This window comes from Chanodichthys erythropterus, chromosome 2, assembly GCF_024489055.1.
Source record: "Chanodichthys erythropterus isolate Z2021 chromosome 2, ASM2448905v1, whole genome shotgun sequence".
Taxonomy (NCBI): Eukaryota; Metazoa; Chordata; class Actinopteri; order Cypriniformes; family Xenocyprididae; genus Chanodichthys; species Chanodichthys erythropterus.
The window spans coordinates 13,917,474-13,939,818 of NC_090222.1; the positions used below are offsets into that span (position 1 = coordinate 13,917,474).

The 22,345-nt window shown below is 38.8% G+C and overlaps 2 protein-coding genes across 11 annotated transcripts in view; one reads left to right on the top strand and one right to left on the bottom strand.

Annotated features, from left to right (window-relative positions):
- Positions 1–595: 595 nt before the first annotated feature.
- Positions 596–12,588, top strand: si:dkey-260g12.1 (tumor necrosis factor receptor superfamily member 10B). Its single transcript, XM_067401802.1, has 9 exons — positions 596–751; positions 1,158–1,226; positions 1,447–1,504; positions 4,300–4,410; positions 4,535–4,750; positions 10,554–10,667; positions 10,765–10,796; positions 10,883–11,042; positions 12,341–12,588. The coding sequence occupies exons 2-9, from the start codon at positions 1,158–1,160 to the stop codon at positions 12,586–12,588; spliced, it is 1,008 nt and encodes a 335-aa protein (XP_067257903.1). The 5' UTR covers positions 596–751.
- A 1,594-nt stretch (positions 12,589–14,182) lies between these two features.
- The window catches only part of cd27 (CD27 molecule), a 32,177-nt gene continuing 24,014 nt past the window's right edge, over positions 14,183–22,345 (bottom strand). For 6 of the 10 annotated variants that reach the window (XR_010896502.1, XM_067401832.1, XM_067401849.1 and 3 more), the window contains 3 exons: positions 21,157–21,336; positions 20,841–20,963; positions 14,212–14,347 (listed from right to left, as the gene is read on the bottom strand). Coding sequence is in view for 9 of the 10 variants with exons in the window: in XM_067401832.1 (XP_067257933.1) it covers positions 14,238–14,347; positions 20,841–20,963; positions 21,157–21,336 (413 nt within the window). In the remaining variant the exon portion in view is untranslated. Of the gene's footprint in view, positions 14,348–20,840; positions 20,964–21,156; positions 21,337–22,345 lie in introns of all 10 variants that reach the window. The other 4 variants (XM_067401864.1, XM_067401858.1, XM_067401872.1 and 1 more) reach the window with 4 other exon arrangements.

Genomic DNA, 22,345 nt, shown 5'->3' on the forward strand with positions numbered 1-22,345 from the left:
AGCAGAACAGGAATTGCTCGCTTCACTGCAAGTGTACAGAAAGACTGGAGCTTTAAAAAGATTTCAGAATAAAGGTTACAGCTGAACACACATCGCGACGAGTGGAGTTTTTGTGTCATAGCGTTTTCTTTTTCAATCTATAGGTCATTTTTTCCTCTTAAGTATCTGTTTATCTGCCAGTCTGTTACGCACTTAGTTGCTTAATAAGGTGATAGTGGAAAAAAAGGCCAAATGGTGTAAATTGAAAAGACATTTAAGATCAAAGCCACAGACATTCGTGCGAGTTAAAATAACTCTGACCTTTTGTCTTTAAACTGCTTCATGACGTTAGCTTTAGGTCTGGGTATGTACTCCTAAAAGGGAGTTTGATCTACATAAAATAAAGTTATTTTCATTTTGTGTGCAGCTTCGTGCAAACAGATGAATGTGTATGTTTTTATGAGGCATTCCAAAACTACTCCAATTAGAACTCACATTCTGAATGTGTCCAAGCCTTAATCAAACCAGTAATAATGAAACCGTGACAGCTGCACAGTAGCTATGTGAAGCTATTGCCTCTCTCTCTCTCTCTCTCCAAAACAGTAAGCAGGTGAAGGGCAGTGTGAGAAAGAGAGGGAGGAGAATGACAGGAAGACACAGCAGGTGAGGAAACAATGAGATGTATTGAGCAGAACAGAATACAGGCTGGCAGAAGACACAGAAACTGAGTTTGAAAGCATTTGATGACATTTTGGATTCTACTAACTGTGAGGTACTTGCTATTTTCACTTATACTGCAGTTATTGTTATGCTGTTTTGTGTTTTTCACTTTCTAAAATGCAGTTACAAGATGCTGACTGAAATGTAAAATTTAGTAAAACAGGTAAAAGTAAAGTAAACAAAAAGCTGGTCACGAATTTACTTGCTGTTTGCATCAGATTCACGAATCTACTTCCCCTATTTTTTATTTTTATTTTTTGGCAAACTCAGCTGTTGCAAAATGTGCTTTATTGGACATGTGAATATTGATATGAAACTTAACATCACACTCATTTTTTCAAATGTTTGATTGCGTATGCTTTTATGTTCTCCAGTGAGTGACTGATGTAGGGTGTGTGTGATATGTTGTGTAGCCTATATGGATCACTTCTTGTCTGATAAAATGTTATTATTTACAGATGCTTGTGACAATGTTATCTGTAGCCATGGTGATGCTGACAGGTCACCATATATACGGCCTCCCTATGGTAAATTATTATACTATACATTATAATGTTTATGATAAATTATGTTAACATAAGACGCCGTGTTGTGCAGACTTTTATTACGCTGGACGCTCAGATCTCAATGTGTGATCTGAAGCAGCACAGAACCAAACTCTAATAATGTGCACTTTAAAGGTAGCTACAGCATGACTGGACTCATCCATTGCTAACTTTCTTTGGTGTTGTCGTTTGCATTGAACAGGACGGAAAAGTCAGAAATCCCAGAGGCGTCTTAGAAAAATGCTCTTTGTGTCCAGCAGGTGAGAACGCATGTTTGGGCGTTATATTTCTCAGAGCCTTTCATATCTGCCATCACTTTCTCTGAATTCGATCCCTGTTTGTGCGGAGTGCGTGAGCGTACTTTTCTGTCACCACACTTCCCAGTATTACTTATGTGGTCTGAGCAAGAAATTGCTCAAGAAATCAGTGGTTATTTATTAGGTTTTTCTTCATCGTTCTTTCTTCTTCTTCCTTTCCCTCTCTTTCTTTTTCTCTCGTGATGGGAAATGGTATGTTCTGACACAGAAGCGTCAACCACTTCCTTCATTAGAATGCCACTGCCTGTTTGAGCGTCTTTGTAACGTCCTGTTTTTGATGCTATTTCTCATCTCTCCCCTTAAGAGACCTCAGTCAGCAAGTATGAGTTTGTGCATATAAGTGTGTGTGTGCACGTACGTGAGTGTGTCTGTGCGCAAGCACCCACATCCGCCTTTAAGAAATTCAGAATGTGCCCTTTTGAGCTGTAGACTGTGCACAGTCAAATACAAATTTAGTTATTACTCCTTTAAATATGTTATGAAAGTCATTTTACATCTATCTATTCTGTGCATTCACGTTTGTCACTTAGTAATTGTAATGACCTTTTTAAGGAGAAAAAATATGCTATTTACACTAGGTTCAAACAGCCATAGATGCTATTTATATTAAGTGAAAATAGCAGATTTTTTTTTGGCACTGAGTGTAAAAATAGTTGTTAGATGCTATTTATACCTAGTGCAAACAGTGTCAGATACTACTTGCACCCAAAGTCCCTTTAAGACAAGTCATTTCACTCGGCGGCCATCTTTGAAATGCCTCTTGGGCATGCAAGTGCAGCTTCTATCTCTTTGAATGGGGAAACATCAAATTCTCTAAAGCTCTTTACAAAGCTTTTGATTAAATTTCATATTTCAAATCACCAATGAAATCTGACAACAACTGTCTCATACATTTTATTTCTAAACGCACGAATCATGACAAAAAACAGTATTTTCCAGGCTGGATAAAGCTAATGCGCATGCGCAATTAGTGTCGCGTCTCTTGTGACTCATTTCGGAGGCGAGTGTCTGATTTTTTCTATAGGAACCGGAGCTTCTAACGGCCACTGCAGTGACGCGATGTTTTTACCAATTGACTCTTCGCAAAGACAAATTACTTATGATATTAAACAAAGTCCCAGCTTTCAAATTGTGTCATTTCTTTAAAGAAATTCGAACAATAAAAACGGCTTTGTGGCTCTTTAATGTGTCGTGACAGATTGCTGTAGCGCCTCAGCTCAAGCGGCTCGTGAACCAATGATCATCTCTTCCTACTAGTTAATTTATAGCAGCAAATAAACATGAATGAACATGAGGACTGTTGTTTCAAACGCAGAAAGACATCAGTACACACCATTCTTCAATTTCAAGTCCACCGAGGCTAATCTTCTAACTCCTGACTGCTTTGTCGGACAAAATTGTGGATTCGGCGTTATGTTTGGTTAGATCGCTTGTCAATCAAACTCCAGGCGAAGGGTCAAATGGTGATTAGCTCTTATTTAGAAGGCGGGACTTATTCCGCCATATTGCTTGTTGCACTTCTTCCGTTCTATAGTCTTTTTTGCACCTCAGTGTATTGTAGTATAACAATACTAACTTATTTAGTGTATATGATTATACTTATTAAAATCATAAATTGATACTGTCTTATTGGGACATTAATCATCCTTGTCCCTAAAGCCGTCCCCTACTACACCTACCGCTAATTATGCCTATTAAACACTTTATTCCCACTATTAAATTTCCTTCAGGCAATTTAATTCCACTTTTTGAATATTTTCATCATTTGTATTTAAAATAGATGCCTCTGCGAGCTGATGTATGATGGGAAAAAAGAGAATGAGTTTGCAAAATGGCAGATCTTGGGTTGGTCGCGTCAGAAGTTAGCCACCCACCTTACTCTCGTCACCACCGATTCTGTTACCAGACATTGGTGGGCGGAGTTAGTTTAAATAGCCACTGCCAACAAGGTGGGCTATTTGCACCCTGAAATTATTTTTCAGTGCTCCATATTTTTCGATGTAAAAGTAAGCTGTTGTGAATGTGCAAGACCATTGATTCATTAGCCGCTATAGGTGAATAACTACAAGAATAACACTAAATCTATTTGCGCTAGAAGTCAGATTTGCTACGTCTGAAATTGCGTACTGTCCGAGTAGGTTTAATTTAAATTCTACCGACCATTAAAAAAGTGTGAATAGAATGAATATGGGTAGTATGAATGAAATTCAGATGTTCTACATCCGCCATGTTGTTACTGTCACATGACCTACCAGCGTCAGTTGCATCACATCACTTTTATCCATAAATCCTCTCCTGTGGCCTCATGGAATAGTAAAGAGTCCATTGAATGCACACTTCAGAATCTGAGCAGAGATCTTTTTTTTTCGAATACTATGTGTTCAGACATACTCTTTTGGCGTACTGTTTTTCGCAGTAGGGAAGTATTCGATTTCGAACGCAGCGAATGTGTTCATGATTACAATAATAAATTAAAATAACATGATAACAAATACCAGTTTGCAATATAAAGCAGCATAACGGACAATTTTTGTACTGCTAAAATAAATAGCTGGTTACACCAGAAGCCATACATGTTAAAAATGACTTCTCCAACAAGAAAAAATGTAGGGAGGGACTTGTCTGTTGGGAATTGATTGGATGGTTGTGGTTTGCTATTGCTGTGATGTCATGTAAGTGACATTTCCTTTTCCACTTTTTCCTCACTATCTTCCTGACCATCCATCATCATCTCTCAGGATATTATTACCAGTCAGACTGTAAGTGTGTTCCTTGCGACCCTGGTTTCTTCACCAGTCAGGAGAACAGAGAAGGATCTTGTCACCGCTGCTTCCAGAACTGCAATGCTGGTATGAAGCTCTTTACACCTAATTTACCCATGATAGTATAAACAAGATGGAAGTGAGAATAGAAACAGGAAGTATGGCAAAAAGTGCTTCATTTTGAAAACACGTTTGTGTGTGTGTGTTTTAGAATTCAATATGGAGGTGGAAAAGGAGTGTACGCGTACATCAGATGTAGTGTGTCGCTGTCAGAAGGGAAATGAATGTAACTGGATAGACCAAATCACAAGACAATGTCAGAACTGTGCTCCTGTCACCAACTCAAGCTCGTCCTTCACCCCTACTGATGCCCCTTCATCCACCACTTCATCCACCACTTCATCCAAAAGTGCACAGAGCTTGCTGGGTAAGCATGGCTTTTTTTCTTCTACATCAGGGTTTCCCAAACGGGGATTTGTGGGGAAACTGCATGGGGTTTGTGAGTTGATGAAAAGCGAATAATGAATTATACTGAATGTTAAATGAAAATAAATAAATGGGGCTGCACGATAATCATGATATAGCTTAGTGCGATAAACAAATTAAAGGCTGCATTTTAATTAAATAATTGCATAGGCTAGTCTGGTGCGCTGCATGTTTCAGAGTTTTTCATTATTATAAATACCAAATATTCATTCTCCCATTTAAAACAGTAATATATTTATGTCTTTATTTTTATAATTAGATTTAAAACATAGTACTACTACTAAGTATGATTATTATTACTACTATACTATTATTGACATTAGAGGTCCATGAGCATTAAATTATTGTAATATTAAACAGTAAAATTACATTGTAAATTTAAATGTTCAACTTTGTTAAGTGTGTAATGTTGCCGTTTGAGCCTGAAAAAGGTCTGCAAAGTTACAAAGTACAAAGTCCACATCAAAGGCAGTATGTTTATGAAGTCGCTGAAACGCCTGGATTGTAGTTTTGAGCTTTTTTCCAGAACGTACACATCACAATATTCTACATTTAAATTATTCCCCGCCCACAGTATATGCAAAAAAAGGGGCAAGGCCTGGTTGAGTTGTGTTAGTGGTGCCTTGAAACCACAGACTGTAAAAAAAGATGGACGACGCACCTTCTCTCTCTTCCGTTGAAGTGTAGCCTCCGGTGTGTCTATATGGTGCTGACATCTTGAGTCTCAAATCTGCGCATAGTGAACTTGAAACCCGAGTCTGCGCAATAGTGAGTGCGAAGTAGAGCCGCGATATCAAAGTCAATCATGATGTCACACCCCAGTTTTTATAGCATCAAATAACTAAAACCAAACACCAGCATGATGAAAACTTTGAAAACATAATGAAAAATTGTCTTTGGAAAAAAATATTTTAAGTTTAATTTGATTTTTGTTTGTGTCTCGTCCCATTACATTTAATGGAGAGGGCGGGGTTTATGACCTAAACTGGTGGCTGGAAGCAGAATAGGTCATAAACCCTGCCCTCTCCATGTAATCCAGTGGGATAATTTCTCTCATATTAGGCAGTTTTTATCATGCTGGTGTTAGTTAAGATGTCAAACTGAAAACAAGTTTATATATCTTATTTTTGGTTTGAAATAAGATTATTTTGCTTACCCCATTGGCAGATTATTTTGCTTGTTTTAAGGAAAAACTCACTTAATTCTGACTTATTTTTCCTGAAAACAAGAAAATAATTTTTACTTGTCAAGAAAATGCTTCTTGATTTAAGAACTTTAAGATATTTTGACTAGAAAAAAAGACAAAAACTCTACGTAAGAACAGCATTTTTTGCAGTGTATATAAATAAAGGTGACTTGACTTGAAGTAGTCACTAATGCGTCAACAAACGCGAGGTGATTGGAGCTTTCCTTTCATTTCTACATTTCCATAACTGTTCATTTCACACCGAAATAATGAGTTGTTCTGAGTATTGCGGCTCCACTTCGCACTCACTACTGCGCAGACTCGGGTTTCAAGTTCACTTATGCGCAGACTCGAGACTCAAGATGTCAGCGCCATATTGACACACTGGGGGCTTCACTTACTACAATAGAAGAGAATGAAGGTGCGTCGTCCATTTTTTTTTTCACAGTCTATGGTTGAAACTCGTGGTTATGGTGAGGGGTGAGAGATTTCAGAAACACACTCGAATCAGTTGACCAATCAGAACTCACTGGTCCATCTGACCAATCAGAGCACACTGCGCTTTTCGGAAGGAATTTCTCCTGTGCGTTTCTATTAATTACTGCATTTATTTAGTTCAAGTGAGATGAGTAAAGAGCATCTGTTGCATAAATCTGTCTCGTCAAAGCAACAGGAAACGTATTTTACTACGGGTAAAAAAAAAAAAAAAAAAAAACGTAGGCTACCTATAACTGTTTGTGCTACAGTTAAAAATGTAAATTAATCGCAGTCTTTTCACAGCCCTTGTTTTTATTTAAAAAGATAATAGATGGAAAGAAATCGTAAAGTAGCTATGTGATCATATTGATGGAGCAATTAATGTAGGTATGTGAAAATATATGCTCAGAATTGAGAAATATGGAAATAAATCACAGGGCAAATGTGTGAATGTTCGTTTTATGAAGAAAACTCTAATTGTAGTTGTATATTTACAGGCATATTGTCATTATATATGCGTATGCACCATGAGTTCGTTAATCTATTCTAACCCATGCATGCATGCATTTAAATGCCATTGGCTCATGTGATTGTACTATATATCTTAGTTGTTGTTAAGTGATATAACAGATTCTATAAATAACTGTAAGAGATTATTTTCGGCTTTCTCCGGCACTCTGCACCGGCATAAAGCGAAACCGCAAGTGTATATGTGTACACTCACTGATCGAAAATCCAAAATGGCGGGCTCATGCAACTAGTCACAAGCATGAAAACCTATTCAAGTAGACCCCAAAACAAATTTAAAACTTTGAAAAAAGGACATTATATGGCCTCTTTAATCTCAGGGGGTACTTTAAGTAAATATTTTACATCTAAAAGTTTCGCTGACAAAAACGTTTGCAAACCATGATGTGTGTACACTTGTATGCCTCAAAATATGCAGTATTTTGAATTCATTCCAAAATAAGAAATTAAGGAAGAGTAGTATGCTTGAATCAAGACTGGATTGGGGACTTGGCCAATGGGGATGTTGCCCAGGGCCTCAGACTGTCAAGGCCTTCCAAAGCCTCAATCCTCACGGTCGATAACTTTAGGGCCTGACAGCAAGGGCCCCCGGGCCCTCATCACATACAGTGCATGCTGATTACTAGGACCCTCAGCTATTTATACTCATATTATCTGAAATTAGCCTATCAAAACATGCTTTTCCATGTGTGTTTTAGCCAAATAGGGGTCTGCCACTAGGGGGAGCAGGAGGTTGGCTTGAATCTTTATAGAGTGCTGCAGGGATGACCTATTTTTGTAGGCCAATCCAGAAGTTAGCATCACCCTGGTTCCTGCCACATAAAGATATTAAGATTTTAGATCATTGCAGAAAGTTTATGATTCATGCACATTTCGTTATTATCATGATAATCTTCACAACCTTTAAGAACGCGGAAGTTATACAATCACCTGAAGTAAAATATTGAAGTTAGGTTATAAAGTAAACAAACTACACCACGTTTACATGACTTCATCATCACCACCGCTAAACTTCTGCCAACTCTTTCAATCTAAATTTAAAAAACACCTTCCCTGATAAGGATCTAATGTGTTGTTTTTGTGGTATAGTGGAGGAATCTACCCACACCTTTTTTTTCTCTCGTTTTTTTTTTTTTTTTTTTTTGAGAATGTGAGATGAGAGAATATTTGGATGGTCTATTTTGGATATAGTTTTCTTTGTAGTATTAAAGTTTTGATACACATTTAAATATAAATACTCTAAATCTGCCAGTGGGAGTTAGAATAGATTGAAAAGTTTGCAAGAGTGCAAGTATAAACACAACACGCCTGTGAATGCAGACTAGTGAGTAGATTTTCTATGCAATGGACTATTTTTATGTAAGGGATAATGTACATCCAGTCGGTTGTTATCTCAGAATAAACCCCAACAGGGTGATTGGTCTTGCATCAGCCTGAAGGGGTTTATTCTGAGATAACAACCGGCTGGATGTACATTATCCCAGTTATTACACAGCTACTTGCCACATAAGTCGATATTGGATATTGTCGAAAAATTAAGCTTCCGGGGAGAGAGCAGTTGCTAGCGCGGCGAGTTCAAACTAGACTGACATTTAAGAGCTACGGTACAGTCATACCACATATTACACGGCATTTCGACACTTAGATAATTATGGGGATAAGAGATATTGATCTGAGATGAAACTGATTTAAAAACGTACCTGTTTGTTTTCTTATAATCCATTACAGTGAACAAAACAATAGTCGCAAAATGGCAGCAGCTGACACCATGACATTTTTACAGTTTTTTACTATTGAAACTTTTTTGAAAATGCGTGATGATTAATGTCTCTGACGAACTCTATTTTGGTCATTTAGCCACTTGTTAGCAACCGCCTTTTAAACATGACAAAATATCTTGAGCTTGTGTTCACCACAGACCTTATTTCAGGCATTTAATCAAAAATCTATTGGAACCATAAGTTGCTAACTGCTAATGCTAACTCATTTATGTTTTTTTATGACTTATGTTTTTTTATTCCTCCTGCACAATTGCTTTAAAGGTGCAATATGTAAGAATTTTGCAGTAAAATATCCAAAAAACCACTAGGCCAGTGTTATATATTTTGTTCAATTGAGTACTTACAATATTCCAAATGTTTGCAACTATTTGTAAATCATTAGAAAATTGCAATTTTAACCAAGGCTCCGGGAAGTGTGAGGAGTCGCCTGTCATCTGCGTCATACCGTTACCTTCGGTTTCCGGTTTTATTTTGTAGAAACCATGGAAACACCAAAGACGCTTTAATATTTACGTGTTTTAATAGACATGGGAACAACTATTTTGATATATTTATAGACAGAAAAACTAATTATTGTTATATAGCTCAACACGGTTAGTCTTATTGTTTAAATCTAATTTTCTTGTTTTTTTTTTGCAAGTACCGTGCTTTACCATGCCTCAGAGAAAAACACTATTTTGTCAAGTAGCTAACATAGCATAATCAGATGCAGCTTTAGTTTTAGTAACAGTAATACAGCATTTTCAACATCATACAATACATTTTAAAATTAATTCAATGCGATTTATCAACACAAGCCATCCAGCATTTAATATGATATTCTAAAATCGATCTATCTTACTGCAGTGTGTAACAGTGTCTCACAGCAGCCACAGAGCGAACGCACAGAGTAACGTTATAACATCATTTTCAACACTCAAATGTAGCTAATATGATAAACAGAGCTGCGTTACCTCATACTCATGACTGGAATAGCGGAAGCGGCGCCGGCTACTGCGGGATTATAAATCGTCCTCGTTAAGCTCCCACAACACTCGGTCCTGCTCTGCTTCATACTACAGTAACGTTAATAATCGCATCCATGAACATGATTGTAACACGGTTAGTAGTTGGGGGAAGAAGGAGGCGGGAACTGGCAAACGTTCAATAAAACTTTAGTATAAAATATAAAATAAAAAACAAAACGAAAGTAATGCCGGCAGACCCTCGCGGACGTCTGCCGGCCACACAAACATAACAAAACATAAAATAAAGTCCAGGCCTGGTCCTCTCTCGTCCTTCACGGTAGTCGCTCCTCCTTTTATGCTCCCAGAGCTCCTCCGTGAGGGACTCAAGGCCGGTGCGCCTCCCAGGTGAAGCTCATTAACACTTGCGCCACTGGTCGCCACAATGATTTCTTCCCGAGTCCTTTCCCGATTATTTCCACCGGCTGTTGAGGTGAAGACCACATGTCCCAAGAATCCGCGCTCAAACTTGGTGTCATCAAGCTACGCCTTTGTTTTGAATAGGCCTCTGGCGACCTCTAGCAGACAGAAAATTTTACATATTGCACCTTTAACAGGAAGGCAAAGTAAGTCTGTCACTTCAACTTGGATATTCATAGGATTCAATAGAGGACACTAATTTTTGCCATTTTTTTTTAGATTTTAGACTAATGATAGCACCCTTTGAGAGCACTGTTTCTTGCAGAGCTCTTTCCCTTATAGCAACTTTTTCATCTCACCTATTCATCTCAACATAAATAGTTATGCTTCCTTGTGCTTATTTCACAGGTGAAAATAATTTGTGGATTTTATTCGGGTTAATTTCTGTCATGACATCTGTCATCGTCCTTGTACTCTTCTTCCGGCTGTGCAGAAAGAAAGAGAAAGAATGTTTTAAGCATTGTGAGTAACATCCACACATGAACACAAACACATTTCTTCTCAGAGGTTTTTTGGGTTAATCTCTGTCTTATCTCTCATTGTTTCTCCTCTTCATCAGTTGTCAGGCAGTGCTCTTTGGGTAATATAGAGGTAAGTAATGAGTGAGTGCACATTTTTGCAGTATTTTAACATATATGTCATGAATTATCTGACTTACAGTCCTTCCATTTCTTAAGGTGGACAGCGAGACCACACCTCCTTCCAGCCAACCAGATGAGCAGCCCCACCCACAGGGGATGCTGTCACATGGCAGTACACCCACCAATCACAGCACAGACTGCTCTTTTCATAAGCCAGTCAGCTCAGAGCAGGCTGTGCCTCCAGCTGGAAATTTAGGTACTATATAAAGGGTTGCTTTTTGTGATTTTTGTCTTTCATGAAAAGGGTCAAACACACAATGCTCTTTTTTTTTCCAGATCTATTTATTTGTTCAAAAAAAATAATACCTAAAATTACACCGCTTTATGGCACGAAGTGAAAAATAAAAATAAATATGCACTAAAAAATGTGTACGATACCATAACAATTAAATTCTTGAAAAGAACATTAAAAGAATGCAATTCTTGAAAAGAAAACCTTATTTAGCGTAATCTTTTATTATTTAACAAAACTGCTTCACTGCATATTAATATTTGAAATTTGTTTTTATTTGTCTGTGAAATCTTGTCATGTGGTCAAACCAATATGCATAAAGATGCAATAAAAAAAACAACAACAACAAAAAATAAATGATATCATAAAGAGGACCCCTGCACACCTTCATGACTGATCACATGGTCAATAAGTTTCTTAAAATATATAATATAATTTGACATAATTTGACCTTATTATGACAAAGCAAGGTTGGTTCAGGTTGTAAAATGTCATGTGGTGCAACTCCCCAAAACTCAATGATATGATATTTATGAATTATTATATCATTATACAAACATATATATATATATATATATATATATATATATATATATATACAGTCAAACCAAAATGTATTCAGACACCTTTCAGACATTCAGTTTATTCACTATAGTTCAGGTTGTAAAATGTCATGTGGTTCGACTCCCCAAAATTAAATGAATTATTTTATCATGTTTTTTTAACATTTTTGTTTTACTGGTGGTCCACTGTATGAAGAATTTTTGGGTATAATATGTCACAATTTACTTTATTTTGCTATCCTCACTTACATAAATGAACTATAGTGTCCTGTACCCACTAGTAAAAATATATATAAAAAAATTATATCTAGCGTCTGAATAATTTTTGGTTTGACTATATGTATTATACTGTGATAGGTGGGTTTATGGGTAGGGTTATAGCTAGGGGATAGAATATACAGTTTGTACAGTATAAAAATCATGTCTATGGAATGTCCCCATAAAACATGAAAAACCAATGTGTGTGGTACACTCTTATGTATTCAATGTATAACATACATTTTTTTTTTTTTTAAATCTTTAAAGGTTTTTCAAAATAACATGAAACCAATATGATAACAAACATTTCTAAACCAGACATTTATAACAACTTTAAGTTTTACTTTTCTTGGACACTCGTCACAAAAATGTTAATGGAAAAAAAAGGAAAAACATGCACAAATAGTATGAAAGTTCACAAATTCTCTCTTTTTCTCACAGGCCCTCTCCACATCTACGGTCCCCAGACAGTTTTTGTTAGTTTGCTCAATCAGTTCGGATGGGATGGAGGAGAGAAAAAAGCACACAAACTCCAAGAAGAATCGCTTAATAACAGCACCGCGTCCTACCCTCAGTCTCCACCTGTCCATCTGTCTGAGGAGGAACGGAGCAGAGAAAACGACTTTATCTTCTTCCCGTCTCAGGAGCAAGGGAAAGAGTGCCACATATCTAAAGAAGAGGTGCTTTGAGGGATCATGGGAATTTTGTATCCAGTCTTCTTCTGCACTGTTCAACTGCTGTGTGGTTTGTTTTAACTGATGCTTCATGAGTACCTAGTATTAAAACTCTAACCCTGGCAGGGGATTTCATTGAGAGAAGCTGCATTAGGGGAAGACCTGGCTGTGTGACTGAAAGTATGGATGACAAAAGTGTTGCGTACGAGCTTCACGGTTCATGCCAGCTTTGAAATGTCACCCATACAGTACGTAACCACTGACTCTAAACCATCAGAACAGCAGTGGGATACTAATGCTGATTATGTGACGAGTCGTTACCACAAGCTTTCAGTTCACTGCAGGTCTTATGATAGTTGGATGACCCTCAGGAGCAAAGCAGAATCTCAGTGCCTCTTTTCAAAGTGTTTGAAGGCAAAAGCAGTTGTAAAACACTCAGAAGATTCACATATTTGAGATATTTAATTTAATAAAGTTTGTTGAAGTTATTGTTACTGCAGTGTGCCCCATAATTTCCTTTAGATCGATCTATCTATCTATCTATCTATCTATCTATCTATCTATCTATCTATCTATCTATCTATCTATCTATCTATCTATCTATCTATCTATCTATCTATCTATCTATCTATCTATCTATCTATCTATCTATCTATCTATCTAATTTACTGACTTATGGGGCATTCTGAGTCTTGACATAGACCGTTATTAAATAGTAAACATGTTTATTTATTTATAACCGTTATTAATTTTGTTACTGTTAATATCATAAAAAAAAGTGTTTTTGCTCTCACGCTGTTTATCATTGTTCAGTCATGTTAAGTCCCTGGTTGCTGTTGTCAGTGTTCTTCCTCATTTCTTTGGTTTTTATGTGACAGGCATGATGGATTGTGAGGTGAAAAAAGCCCTGACATTTTGATGGTGGTCTGGAAATGTCAACATTGTTTCTTCGCTCAGAGCTTGTGTCATCGTGTATTATGTTGTATATTTACTGTAATACACGTTTTATATACCTGATATTGATTGTTAAGTGCAATAGAAATCAATAAAAGTTTATTTTTTGGTATGTTTCTCCAAGTACTTAATTTCACTGCAAGATGGAAATATAATTCCCTTTTTGTATTTTATGCAACTGGATAGATGAAATACTTGAATACATGAAATACTTCTGGGAAGTGACATGCCCATGGTGTGACATATTATATTCCCATCAAAAACTATTTTCAACATATTTAGTTAATTCTTTTATACATGCAGCTTCTATGACGATTAAAAGGCAATTAAAAAAGCGAAAAGAAATGTTGAGCGGTACACATGACCTAACATATACACTTTCCCTTGTACAGTACATTCATACAAATGTTAACCTAATGTCCATTAACTACCCAATTATAAATACAAACAAGTGTGCAGAGAAGAAAATATTTGTTGAAAAAGATTAGCTCTATGTTGAATGTTGAGTGTGTCTTTATGTGCAGTGGGAAGTCAAATCTCGCTCTGTCAGCATTTCTCAGGATGGACAGTTATTCTCACGGATACTTCAGATGAACCCCATGAGTGCAGATTTGTCTCACTCTTCTCTTGAGTATATGGCAGCAGCAGGTTTGTTCTAGAGTAAATACTCAATCCATAGACGCATCAGCGGCCTTCTTCCTCCTCCTCTCTCAGACATCCTCCATTTTCTCTGTCTTTCCACACACCTCCTGCACTGGCAGCTTATCCTTCTCTGTGCACTGACTGGATCCAGAGTTGCTCTTTTTGTAGGACCAGAAACCTGAAGAACCAGTACGGTACACATTATTAAAGGCTCATTCCTGTTATGCAGTACAATTTCATGCCATGTTTTAATATATTGAGTGAAATATTAAAATCAAAATGTATAAATATGCAAACCACATAAATGACTTTTCATTTTATCACATATTACATTGAAGTGACTATAGAGGTGCATTATAAATTTTTTATCTCCCCAGGATTGTACTTCACACTCAATGATCTACTCAAATGTTTCCAAAAAACAAGCTTTAATATTGTTTTGACCAGTTAAGACAATATTGTTTTAAATTTGTTTTTACTATTACTTTCCATTATATTATATTATATTATATTATATTATATTATATTATATTATATTATATTATATTATATTATATTATATTATATTATATTATATTATATTATATTATATTATATTATTAATAAACATATAATAAACAACACTCTGAACAGTTGGTCAGTCCATCACTGATATTATATTATATTATATTAATTATATTATTAATAAACATATAATAAACAACACTCTGAACAGTTGGTCAGTCCATCACCTATATTATATTATATTATATTATATTATATTATATTATATTATATTATATTATATTATATTATATTATATTATATTATATTATATTATATTATATTATATTATTAATAAACATAAACAACACTCTGAACAGTTGGTCAGTCCATCACTGATATTATATTATATTATACTATATTATATTATATTATATTATATTATATTATATTATATTATATTATAAATAACACTCTGAACAGATAGTCAGTCCATCACTGATAAATCATTATGTTATATGATATTATATGATATGATATGTTTCATGGAGTCACAGCCAATGCCCACCAACGTCCACGCATCGCCACTGGATCTTCACGCTTCACCCACTCGTTCACAATTTCCTGAATACTAATCACCTGCACCTGCACCTCATCACCCATGGACTATTTAAAGACATTCACTTCCCTCACTCCTTTGTCTGGTCTCATCAACGTACCTGGACTCCTTACCCGCTACTCACCTGAGTTTGCTGTTATCCCATCCTGTTGTCTTCCGTCTCCAGTTCTCCGTTCCTTGTGTTCTCCAGCATCTGCAAAGACATTGTTCTGTTATTCAGCCAGCTAAGTCTCCATTTTAAGTGCTTGTTCCTTTACTTACCTGCATTCACACGTCTGCCTGTGTTCGTGCCTCTGTTTAATAAACTTGTGTGTTTCACTCTCCTCTCTGTTTCTGTCTGTGTCCTGAAAGAAGAGCAGACCTCATGCAGAGCACCTCAGACACAGGCGGGGGTCACACCCAGGCGGCACCCGTTTGCCACCTTGGTCGACGCGGTGCGATCCTCACTACAACAACCATCCACAAGCACTTCACCTACTGTCCTGGATGATCTTGTGCACACTGTCCGCCTAGCACTCCTCCACCCACCGCTTCACCAGCTGCCTCTGTCAGTCCCACGGCCCGACCAGCAACATACTCCGGCGCGGCGGAGGATTGCAGTGGGTTCCTCCTGCAGTGCTCACTCTATCTAGAAGCCCAGTCTCAACTCTTCTCTTCATCTCCTTACTCTCAGGACGGTTGCTACAATGGGCGCAACCCCTCTGCGAATCCAACGCCCCAGTAACAGCCACCATCACAGCATTCTTCAGCCATTTCCAAGAGGTATTCGGTCAAAGTCCCGCCGATCTGTCGGTACACGACCAAATCTTCAACATAGGTCAAGGTGATGAGACTGTATGAGTGTGTATGTCATGAGTATGTATGCCCTCCGATTCCGCTAGTGGCTGGAATGAAACAGCCCTGATAACGGCCTTCTGCCATGGGTTGAATCCTCACGTAAAGCAGTTAATGGTCATGTATGATGACACTATGGGGTTGTAAAACTTAATCCAAAAAAACATCTGCATGGCTCAACGCTTCTCAGCATGCGCACTCCACACTCCCACTGCCAATCCTCTGCCTGCCTCACCATCTGTCGCCCTTCCAGCACCTGAATGCATGCAAGTGGACTCCGATTGTCTAACTCGTGCGGAGCATCAGAGAAGAATTCAACTACAGCTCTGTCTGTACTGTGAGGAAGCTGCCTGTCCCATCCGACCACCATGCCCAGCAGTGAGTACCATCCAATTGCCCACTCGGATTGCACCCCTTACTAGAACTACTGTACAAATTCTTAATTCTCACGTCTGTGTTTCATCGCAAGCCCTCATTGGCTTTGCAGGGAACTTCATCAGCAACCAGATTCTCCAGAAACTAAATGTACACCGTAAACGCTGTCAACAGGATCTCAGTATAGAAACCATCCAAGGAAAGCTGCTGGGCCGTGGTCACATCCGGCACTTCTCCCCCACACTGACGCTCTGCATTGGCTGTCTATACACGGAGAAGATCACATTCATGGTGTTGGAAGGATCCACCGTGGACATCATCCTGGGATGCCCCTGGCTCACACAACACCAGCCAGACATCCAGTGGAATACGGGTGAGATCCTCAAATGGAGCGACGAGTGCTTTAAAGACTGTTTATCTCCTGTCAGAAAGTCTTCTTCGATTTCCTGATGTTCCTCTCCTGACTCCAGTGTTCTTCCAGTCTTCTCAACCTCTATTGAAAGCCCAGGAACAGACCTCAATGTGGAAATTCCTCCCGAATACCAGGCATTCCAGGATGTGTTCAGCAAGCTGTTGGCAACACAACTTCCACCTCATCGGCCATGGGACTGCACGAATGACCTGCTGCCTTGGTCTACTCTACCTAAGGGTAGGGTTTACCCATTGTCCATCCTCGAACAGAAGGCCATGGAGGAGTACGTACAGGAGGCTTTAAAACAGTGTTTAATTCGATTATCAACATCCCCTGCCGCTTCAAGCTTCTTCTTCGTGGCCAATAAGGATGTAGGCTTGAGGCCGTGCATTGACTACCGTCATCTGAACTCCCAGATGGTGAAGTTCACCTATCCCCTTCTTCTGGTCCCAGCAGCTCTGGAACAGCTACGGGGAGCTTGCATCTTCTCCAAGCTGGACCTGCGGAGTGTGTACAACCTCATTCGTATATGCCGGGGGGATGAGTGGAAAACAGCCTTCATTACACCATCTGGGCACTATGAATACATGGTTATGCCATATGGCCTGTCCAACTCTCCCTCCATGAGGTGTTCCGGGAGTTCCTTCACTGGTTTGTTATAGTCTACATAGACGACATCCTCATCTTCTCCCGGAACCTTGCTGAACATCGCCAACACATCTCCCAGGTCCTTGAGTGGCTCCGTGAACACCATCTCTACCTCAAGCTGGAGAAGAGCGAGTTCCACACCACCTCTATGCATTTCCTGGGCTATGTCATCATGGAAACCATCCGCAACTGGCCAATACCCACAAATGTGAAGGAGTTACAGCATTTCCTGGAATTTGCCAATTTCTATCGTCGCTTCATCCACAACTACAGCCTCCTCAGTGCACCCCTCACCTTGCTCCTCAAAGGCCGGCCCAAGTCTCTGTCCTGGACTCCATCTGCCTGAGAAGCCTTCCATCAGCTCCAAGAAGCCTTCCTCACCATTCCAATCCTGGTTCATCCTGACCCTGACCTCCCGTTCGTCGTCGAAGCCGATGCCTCAGCCACTGGGGTCAGAGCGGTATTGTCACAGCGGCAGGGTGATCCACCACGACTCCATCCATGTGCCTTCATCTCCAAAAAGCTATCCCGTAAAACTATGACATCGGGAACAGAGAGCTTCTTGCCATCAAGTTGGCATTGGAGGAATGGAGACACTGGCTGGAGGGAGCGAATCATCGGTTCGAGGTAATTACAGATCACCAGAACCTCGAATATCTCAGAGAAGCTAAAAGACTCAACCCTCGCCAAGCCGTTGGGCCCTCTTCTTCACAAGATTCAACTTCACTGTCTCCTATCATCTTCAAAACAAGAACTGCAAGGTTGACACCTTATCCCGTCGGTACCAGCCTGATCCTGGGAATCCAGATCCCAAACCTGTCCTCCCTCCAGCCTTGATCGTAAGCCCTATCCAGTGGTCCATCAACTAACACATTTCCCAAGCAAACCGCTCTGAACCAGCTCCACCGGGAAGTCCTGAGGGGCTTCTCTATGTTCCACTGGTTAAGCCGGAGGTAAGCCCCTCATGGACTTGGCTCACACCTCTCTGGGCTCTGGATACCCAGGCAGTTCACGTTCCCTCTCGCTCCTGTGGCAACACTACTGGTGCCCCTCCATGACTCAGGATATCTCCTGTTACATCAGATGATGCTCAATCTGTGCCTTTGCCAACACTCCTATGAAGCTCCTGGAAGGAAAACTGGTTCCTTTACCCATACCACACAGACCGTGGTCACACCTTGGAATGGTCTTTATGACAGACTTACCACCATCTAATGGCTTCACCTGCATTCTGGTCATCGTGGACCGTTTCACCAAAGCCTGCAAACTTATACCCCTCATTTGAAGCCGCCTAAAACCTGTTCCACAATGTATTCAGAAACGTCGGCCTCCCAGAGGATATCATCTCTGACCATGGACCCCAGTTCATTTCCCATGTGTGGCAAGCCTTCTTCAAGCTCCTAGAAGTGTCTGTCAGAATGTCGTCCGGATACCACCCTCAAACCAACGGCCAGACTGAGCGCAAGATCCAGGAGATCGGGAGATTCCTGAGGTTGTACTGCCACCGGAACCAGAACAGCTTGAGCCAATTTCTCCCCTGGTTGGAATACGCCCAGAATTCCCGCCGACAGACCACTACTGGGCTCACCCCGTTCCAATGTATCCTGGGCTATCAACCACCTCACTTCCCTTAGTCGGGTGAGCCCTCGGAGGTTCCAAGTGTCAACCACTGGTTCCAGCAGAGTGAGAGAGTGTGGGACTCAGCCCACGTCCATCTCCAGCAGGCAGTTCGGACGCCAGAAGGGGCCCTACTCCTCGTTACCAACCTGGCCAGAAGGTGTGGCTCTCGACCCGGGACATCCATCTCCGACTGCCCTGCCGCAAGCTGAGTACCCAGTACATAGGTCCATTCACCATACAGAGGCAGCTCAACAAGGTCACCTATCGTCTCAATCTTCCAGCACAGTATCGCATCTTACCTTCATTCCATGTCTCACTGTTGAAACCCCACACTGATCCTATGCCCTCTCCTTCGACAGATTCTGGTGGCGATGCGGTACCTCCTCCTCCCGAGCTCACTGAAGAGGAAACCATCTACCGGGTGCGGGCGATCCTCGACTCCCGACAAAGAGGTCCACAACTAGAATACCTCGTCGACTGTGAGGACTATGGCCCAGAAGAGCGTTCCTAGCTCAACCGTCACAACATCCTTGACCCCTCGTTCCTCTCACAATTCCATGGCGAACATCTCGACCGTCTTGCTCCACGGGGTCAAGGTAGACACCGTCGTCGCCACCAACATCCATGCATCGTCACCGGATCTCCACGCTCTACCCACTCATTCACAATCTCCTGAATACTAATCACCTGCACCTGTACCTCATCACCCATGGACTACTTAAAGACATTCACTTCCCTCACTCCTTTGTCTGGTCTCATCAACGTACCTGGACTCCGTACCCGCTACTCACCTGAGTTTGCTATGTTCCCATCCTGTCTTCTTCCGTCTCCAGTTCTCCGTTCCTTGTTTTCTCTAGCATCTGCAAAGACATTGTTTTGTTATTCAGCCAGGTAAGTCTCCACTTTAAGTGCTTGTTCATTTTCTCACCTGCATCCATCGTCTGCCTGTGTCCGTGCCTCTGTTTAATAAACTTGTATGTTTCACTCACCTCTCTGTCTCCGTCTGTGTCCTGATTATATTATATTATATTATATTATATTATATTATATTATATTATATTATATTTCTAATAAATAAATTATAAACAACACTCTGAACAGTCGGTCTGTCCATCACTAATATATCATTATATGATATTATATTATATTATAAACAACACTCTGAACAGTTGGTCAGTCTATCACTGATATCATTATATCATATCATATCATATCATATCAATCATATTATATTACATTATATTATATTATATTATATTATATTATATTATATTATATTATATTATATTATATTATATTATATTATATTATATTATATTATTAATAAACATATTATAAACAACACTCTGAACAGTTGGTCAGTCCACCACTGATATCATTATGTTATATTATATTATATTATATTATATTATATTATATTATATTATATTATATTATATTATATGATTAATAAACATATTATAAACAACACTCTGAACAGTTGGTCAGTCCACCACTGATATCATTATGTTATATTATATTATATTATATTTATATATTATATTATATTATATTATATTATATTATATTATATTATATTATATTATATTATATTATATTATATTATATTATATTATATGCAAGAGTATAAACAACAGTTTTGTGGTTTTGTATTAGAGCTTTTTTTATAGTGACACTGACCCTTTGATGCTGACATGATCCTTCCACATGATCGTGCATGTCTGCTGGTGAGAAGGAAACAGGTGAACAGAACGCACACACACACACATGCAAAACACAGACTCACCGAGATCCACACATTATCTGGAAGAGGTTGATAGAAAGGGAGCAAATGGTTGGAGAAAAAGAGAGAGAAAGAGTAAACAGGTCAATGGAGAACTGTGTGTGTGACAGCCTGTCTTCTGGAAATACCACAACAGTCATAATTGATGTAAATGGATATAAATTGAATATAACAGACAAAATGACAACAGTACATCTGGGTTCAGACACTCACCATGGGTGGGCAGTGTTTTTTTAGTAGAAGCAGTAGGAGCAGTACTAGGAGAAGTATGGGAAAGAGTAGTTGTCGGGACTTTCACACACGTCTCGCATTTGTCGTCACTACATCTGTAGCCTTCATCACATGTACACACGGCATCACTTGTCAGCGTACAGGTCTTGCTATACTTCATATCTGCAAAATTGAAAGTGTGAAAAGGATTATAGAGAACTGTATGTGTCCATCTGTGTTTTTCCAACTGTGGTACATTCAGTTGCTTCAGGAAGCTTCGGAGCGTTATGAATCAGCGTGTCGAATCAGCAGTTCGGAGCGCCAAAGTCACATGATTTCAGCCGTTTGGCAGTTTGACACGTGATCCGAATCATGATTTGACACAAAAGATTCATAACGCTCCAAAGCTTCATGAAGCAGTGTTTTGAAATCGGCCATCACTATATAAGTCGTTATTTAGTTTTTTTGGTGCACCAAAAATATTCTCGTTGCTTTATAATATTAATATTGAACCACTGTACTTACATGAACTGATTTAAATATGTTTTAGTACATTAATGGATCTTGAGAGAGGAAATGTCATTGCTGGCTATGGAGGCCTCACTGAGCCATCGGATTTCAACAAAAATATCTTAATTAAGGTCTTACGGGTGTGGAATGGCATGAGGGTGAGTAATTAATTACATTATTTTCATTTTTGGGTGAACTAACCCTTTAAGTGTAATCTGACATAATTAAGATAATTCTTTTCTGACAAAGTTTAATTCTGAGATCTTGTCAAATTTTATTACCATTTTTTTAAACTATAGTGAATAAACTGTAATAATGAATGAAATGTTCAAGGTGTCTGAATAAATTTTGCTTTGACTATATCAAATCACTGTTCTTTTTGTCAAGCAAATGATGGTGGTGGATAACATTGCTTCTATCTTGCCTAATTTTATTCTATTTTTTTGCATAAAATTGCTTCTATCTTGCTCGTTTTTATTTATACACAGAATTAAACATTTCACAAGTTTTGCAAAATTTGACAGAAACCAGAGTTTAACAGGAAATTACCCACAATAGAAATATTCAGTATGCAATATTCAGATTTGCTTTTACTTTTCTTTGGTTTTATCACATTTCATCTCAAAGATGATCTAAACTAAATATAAATAAAAATAAATTTACACAATAACTACTAAAATAG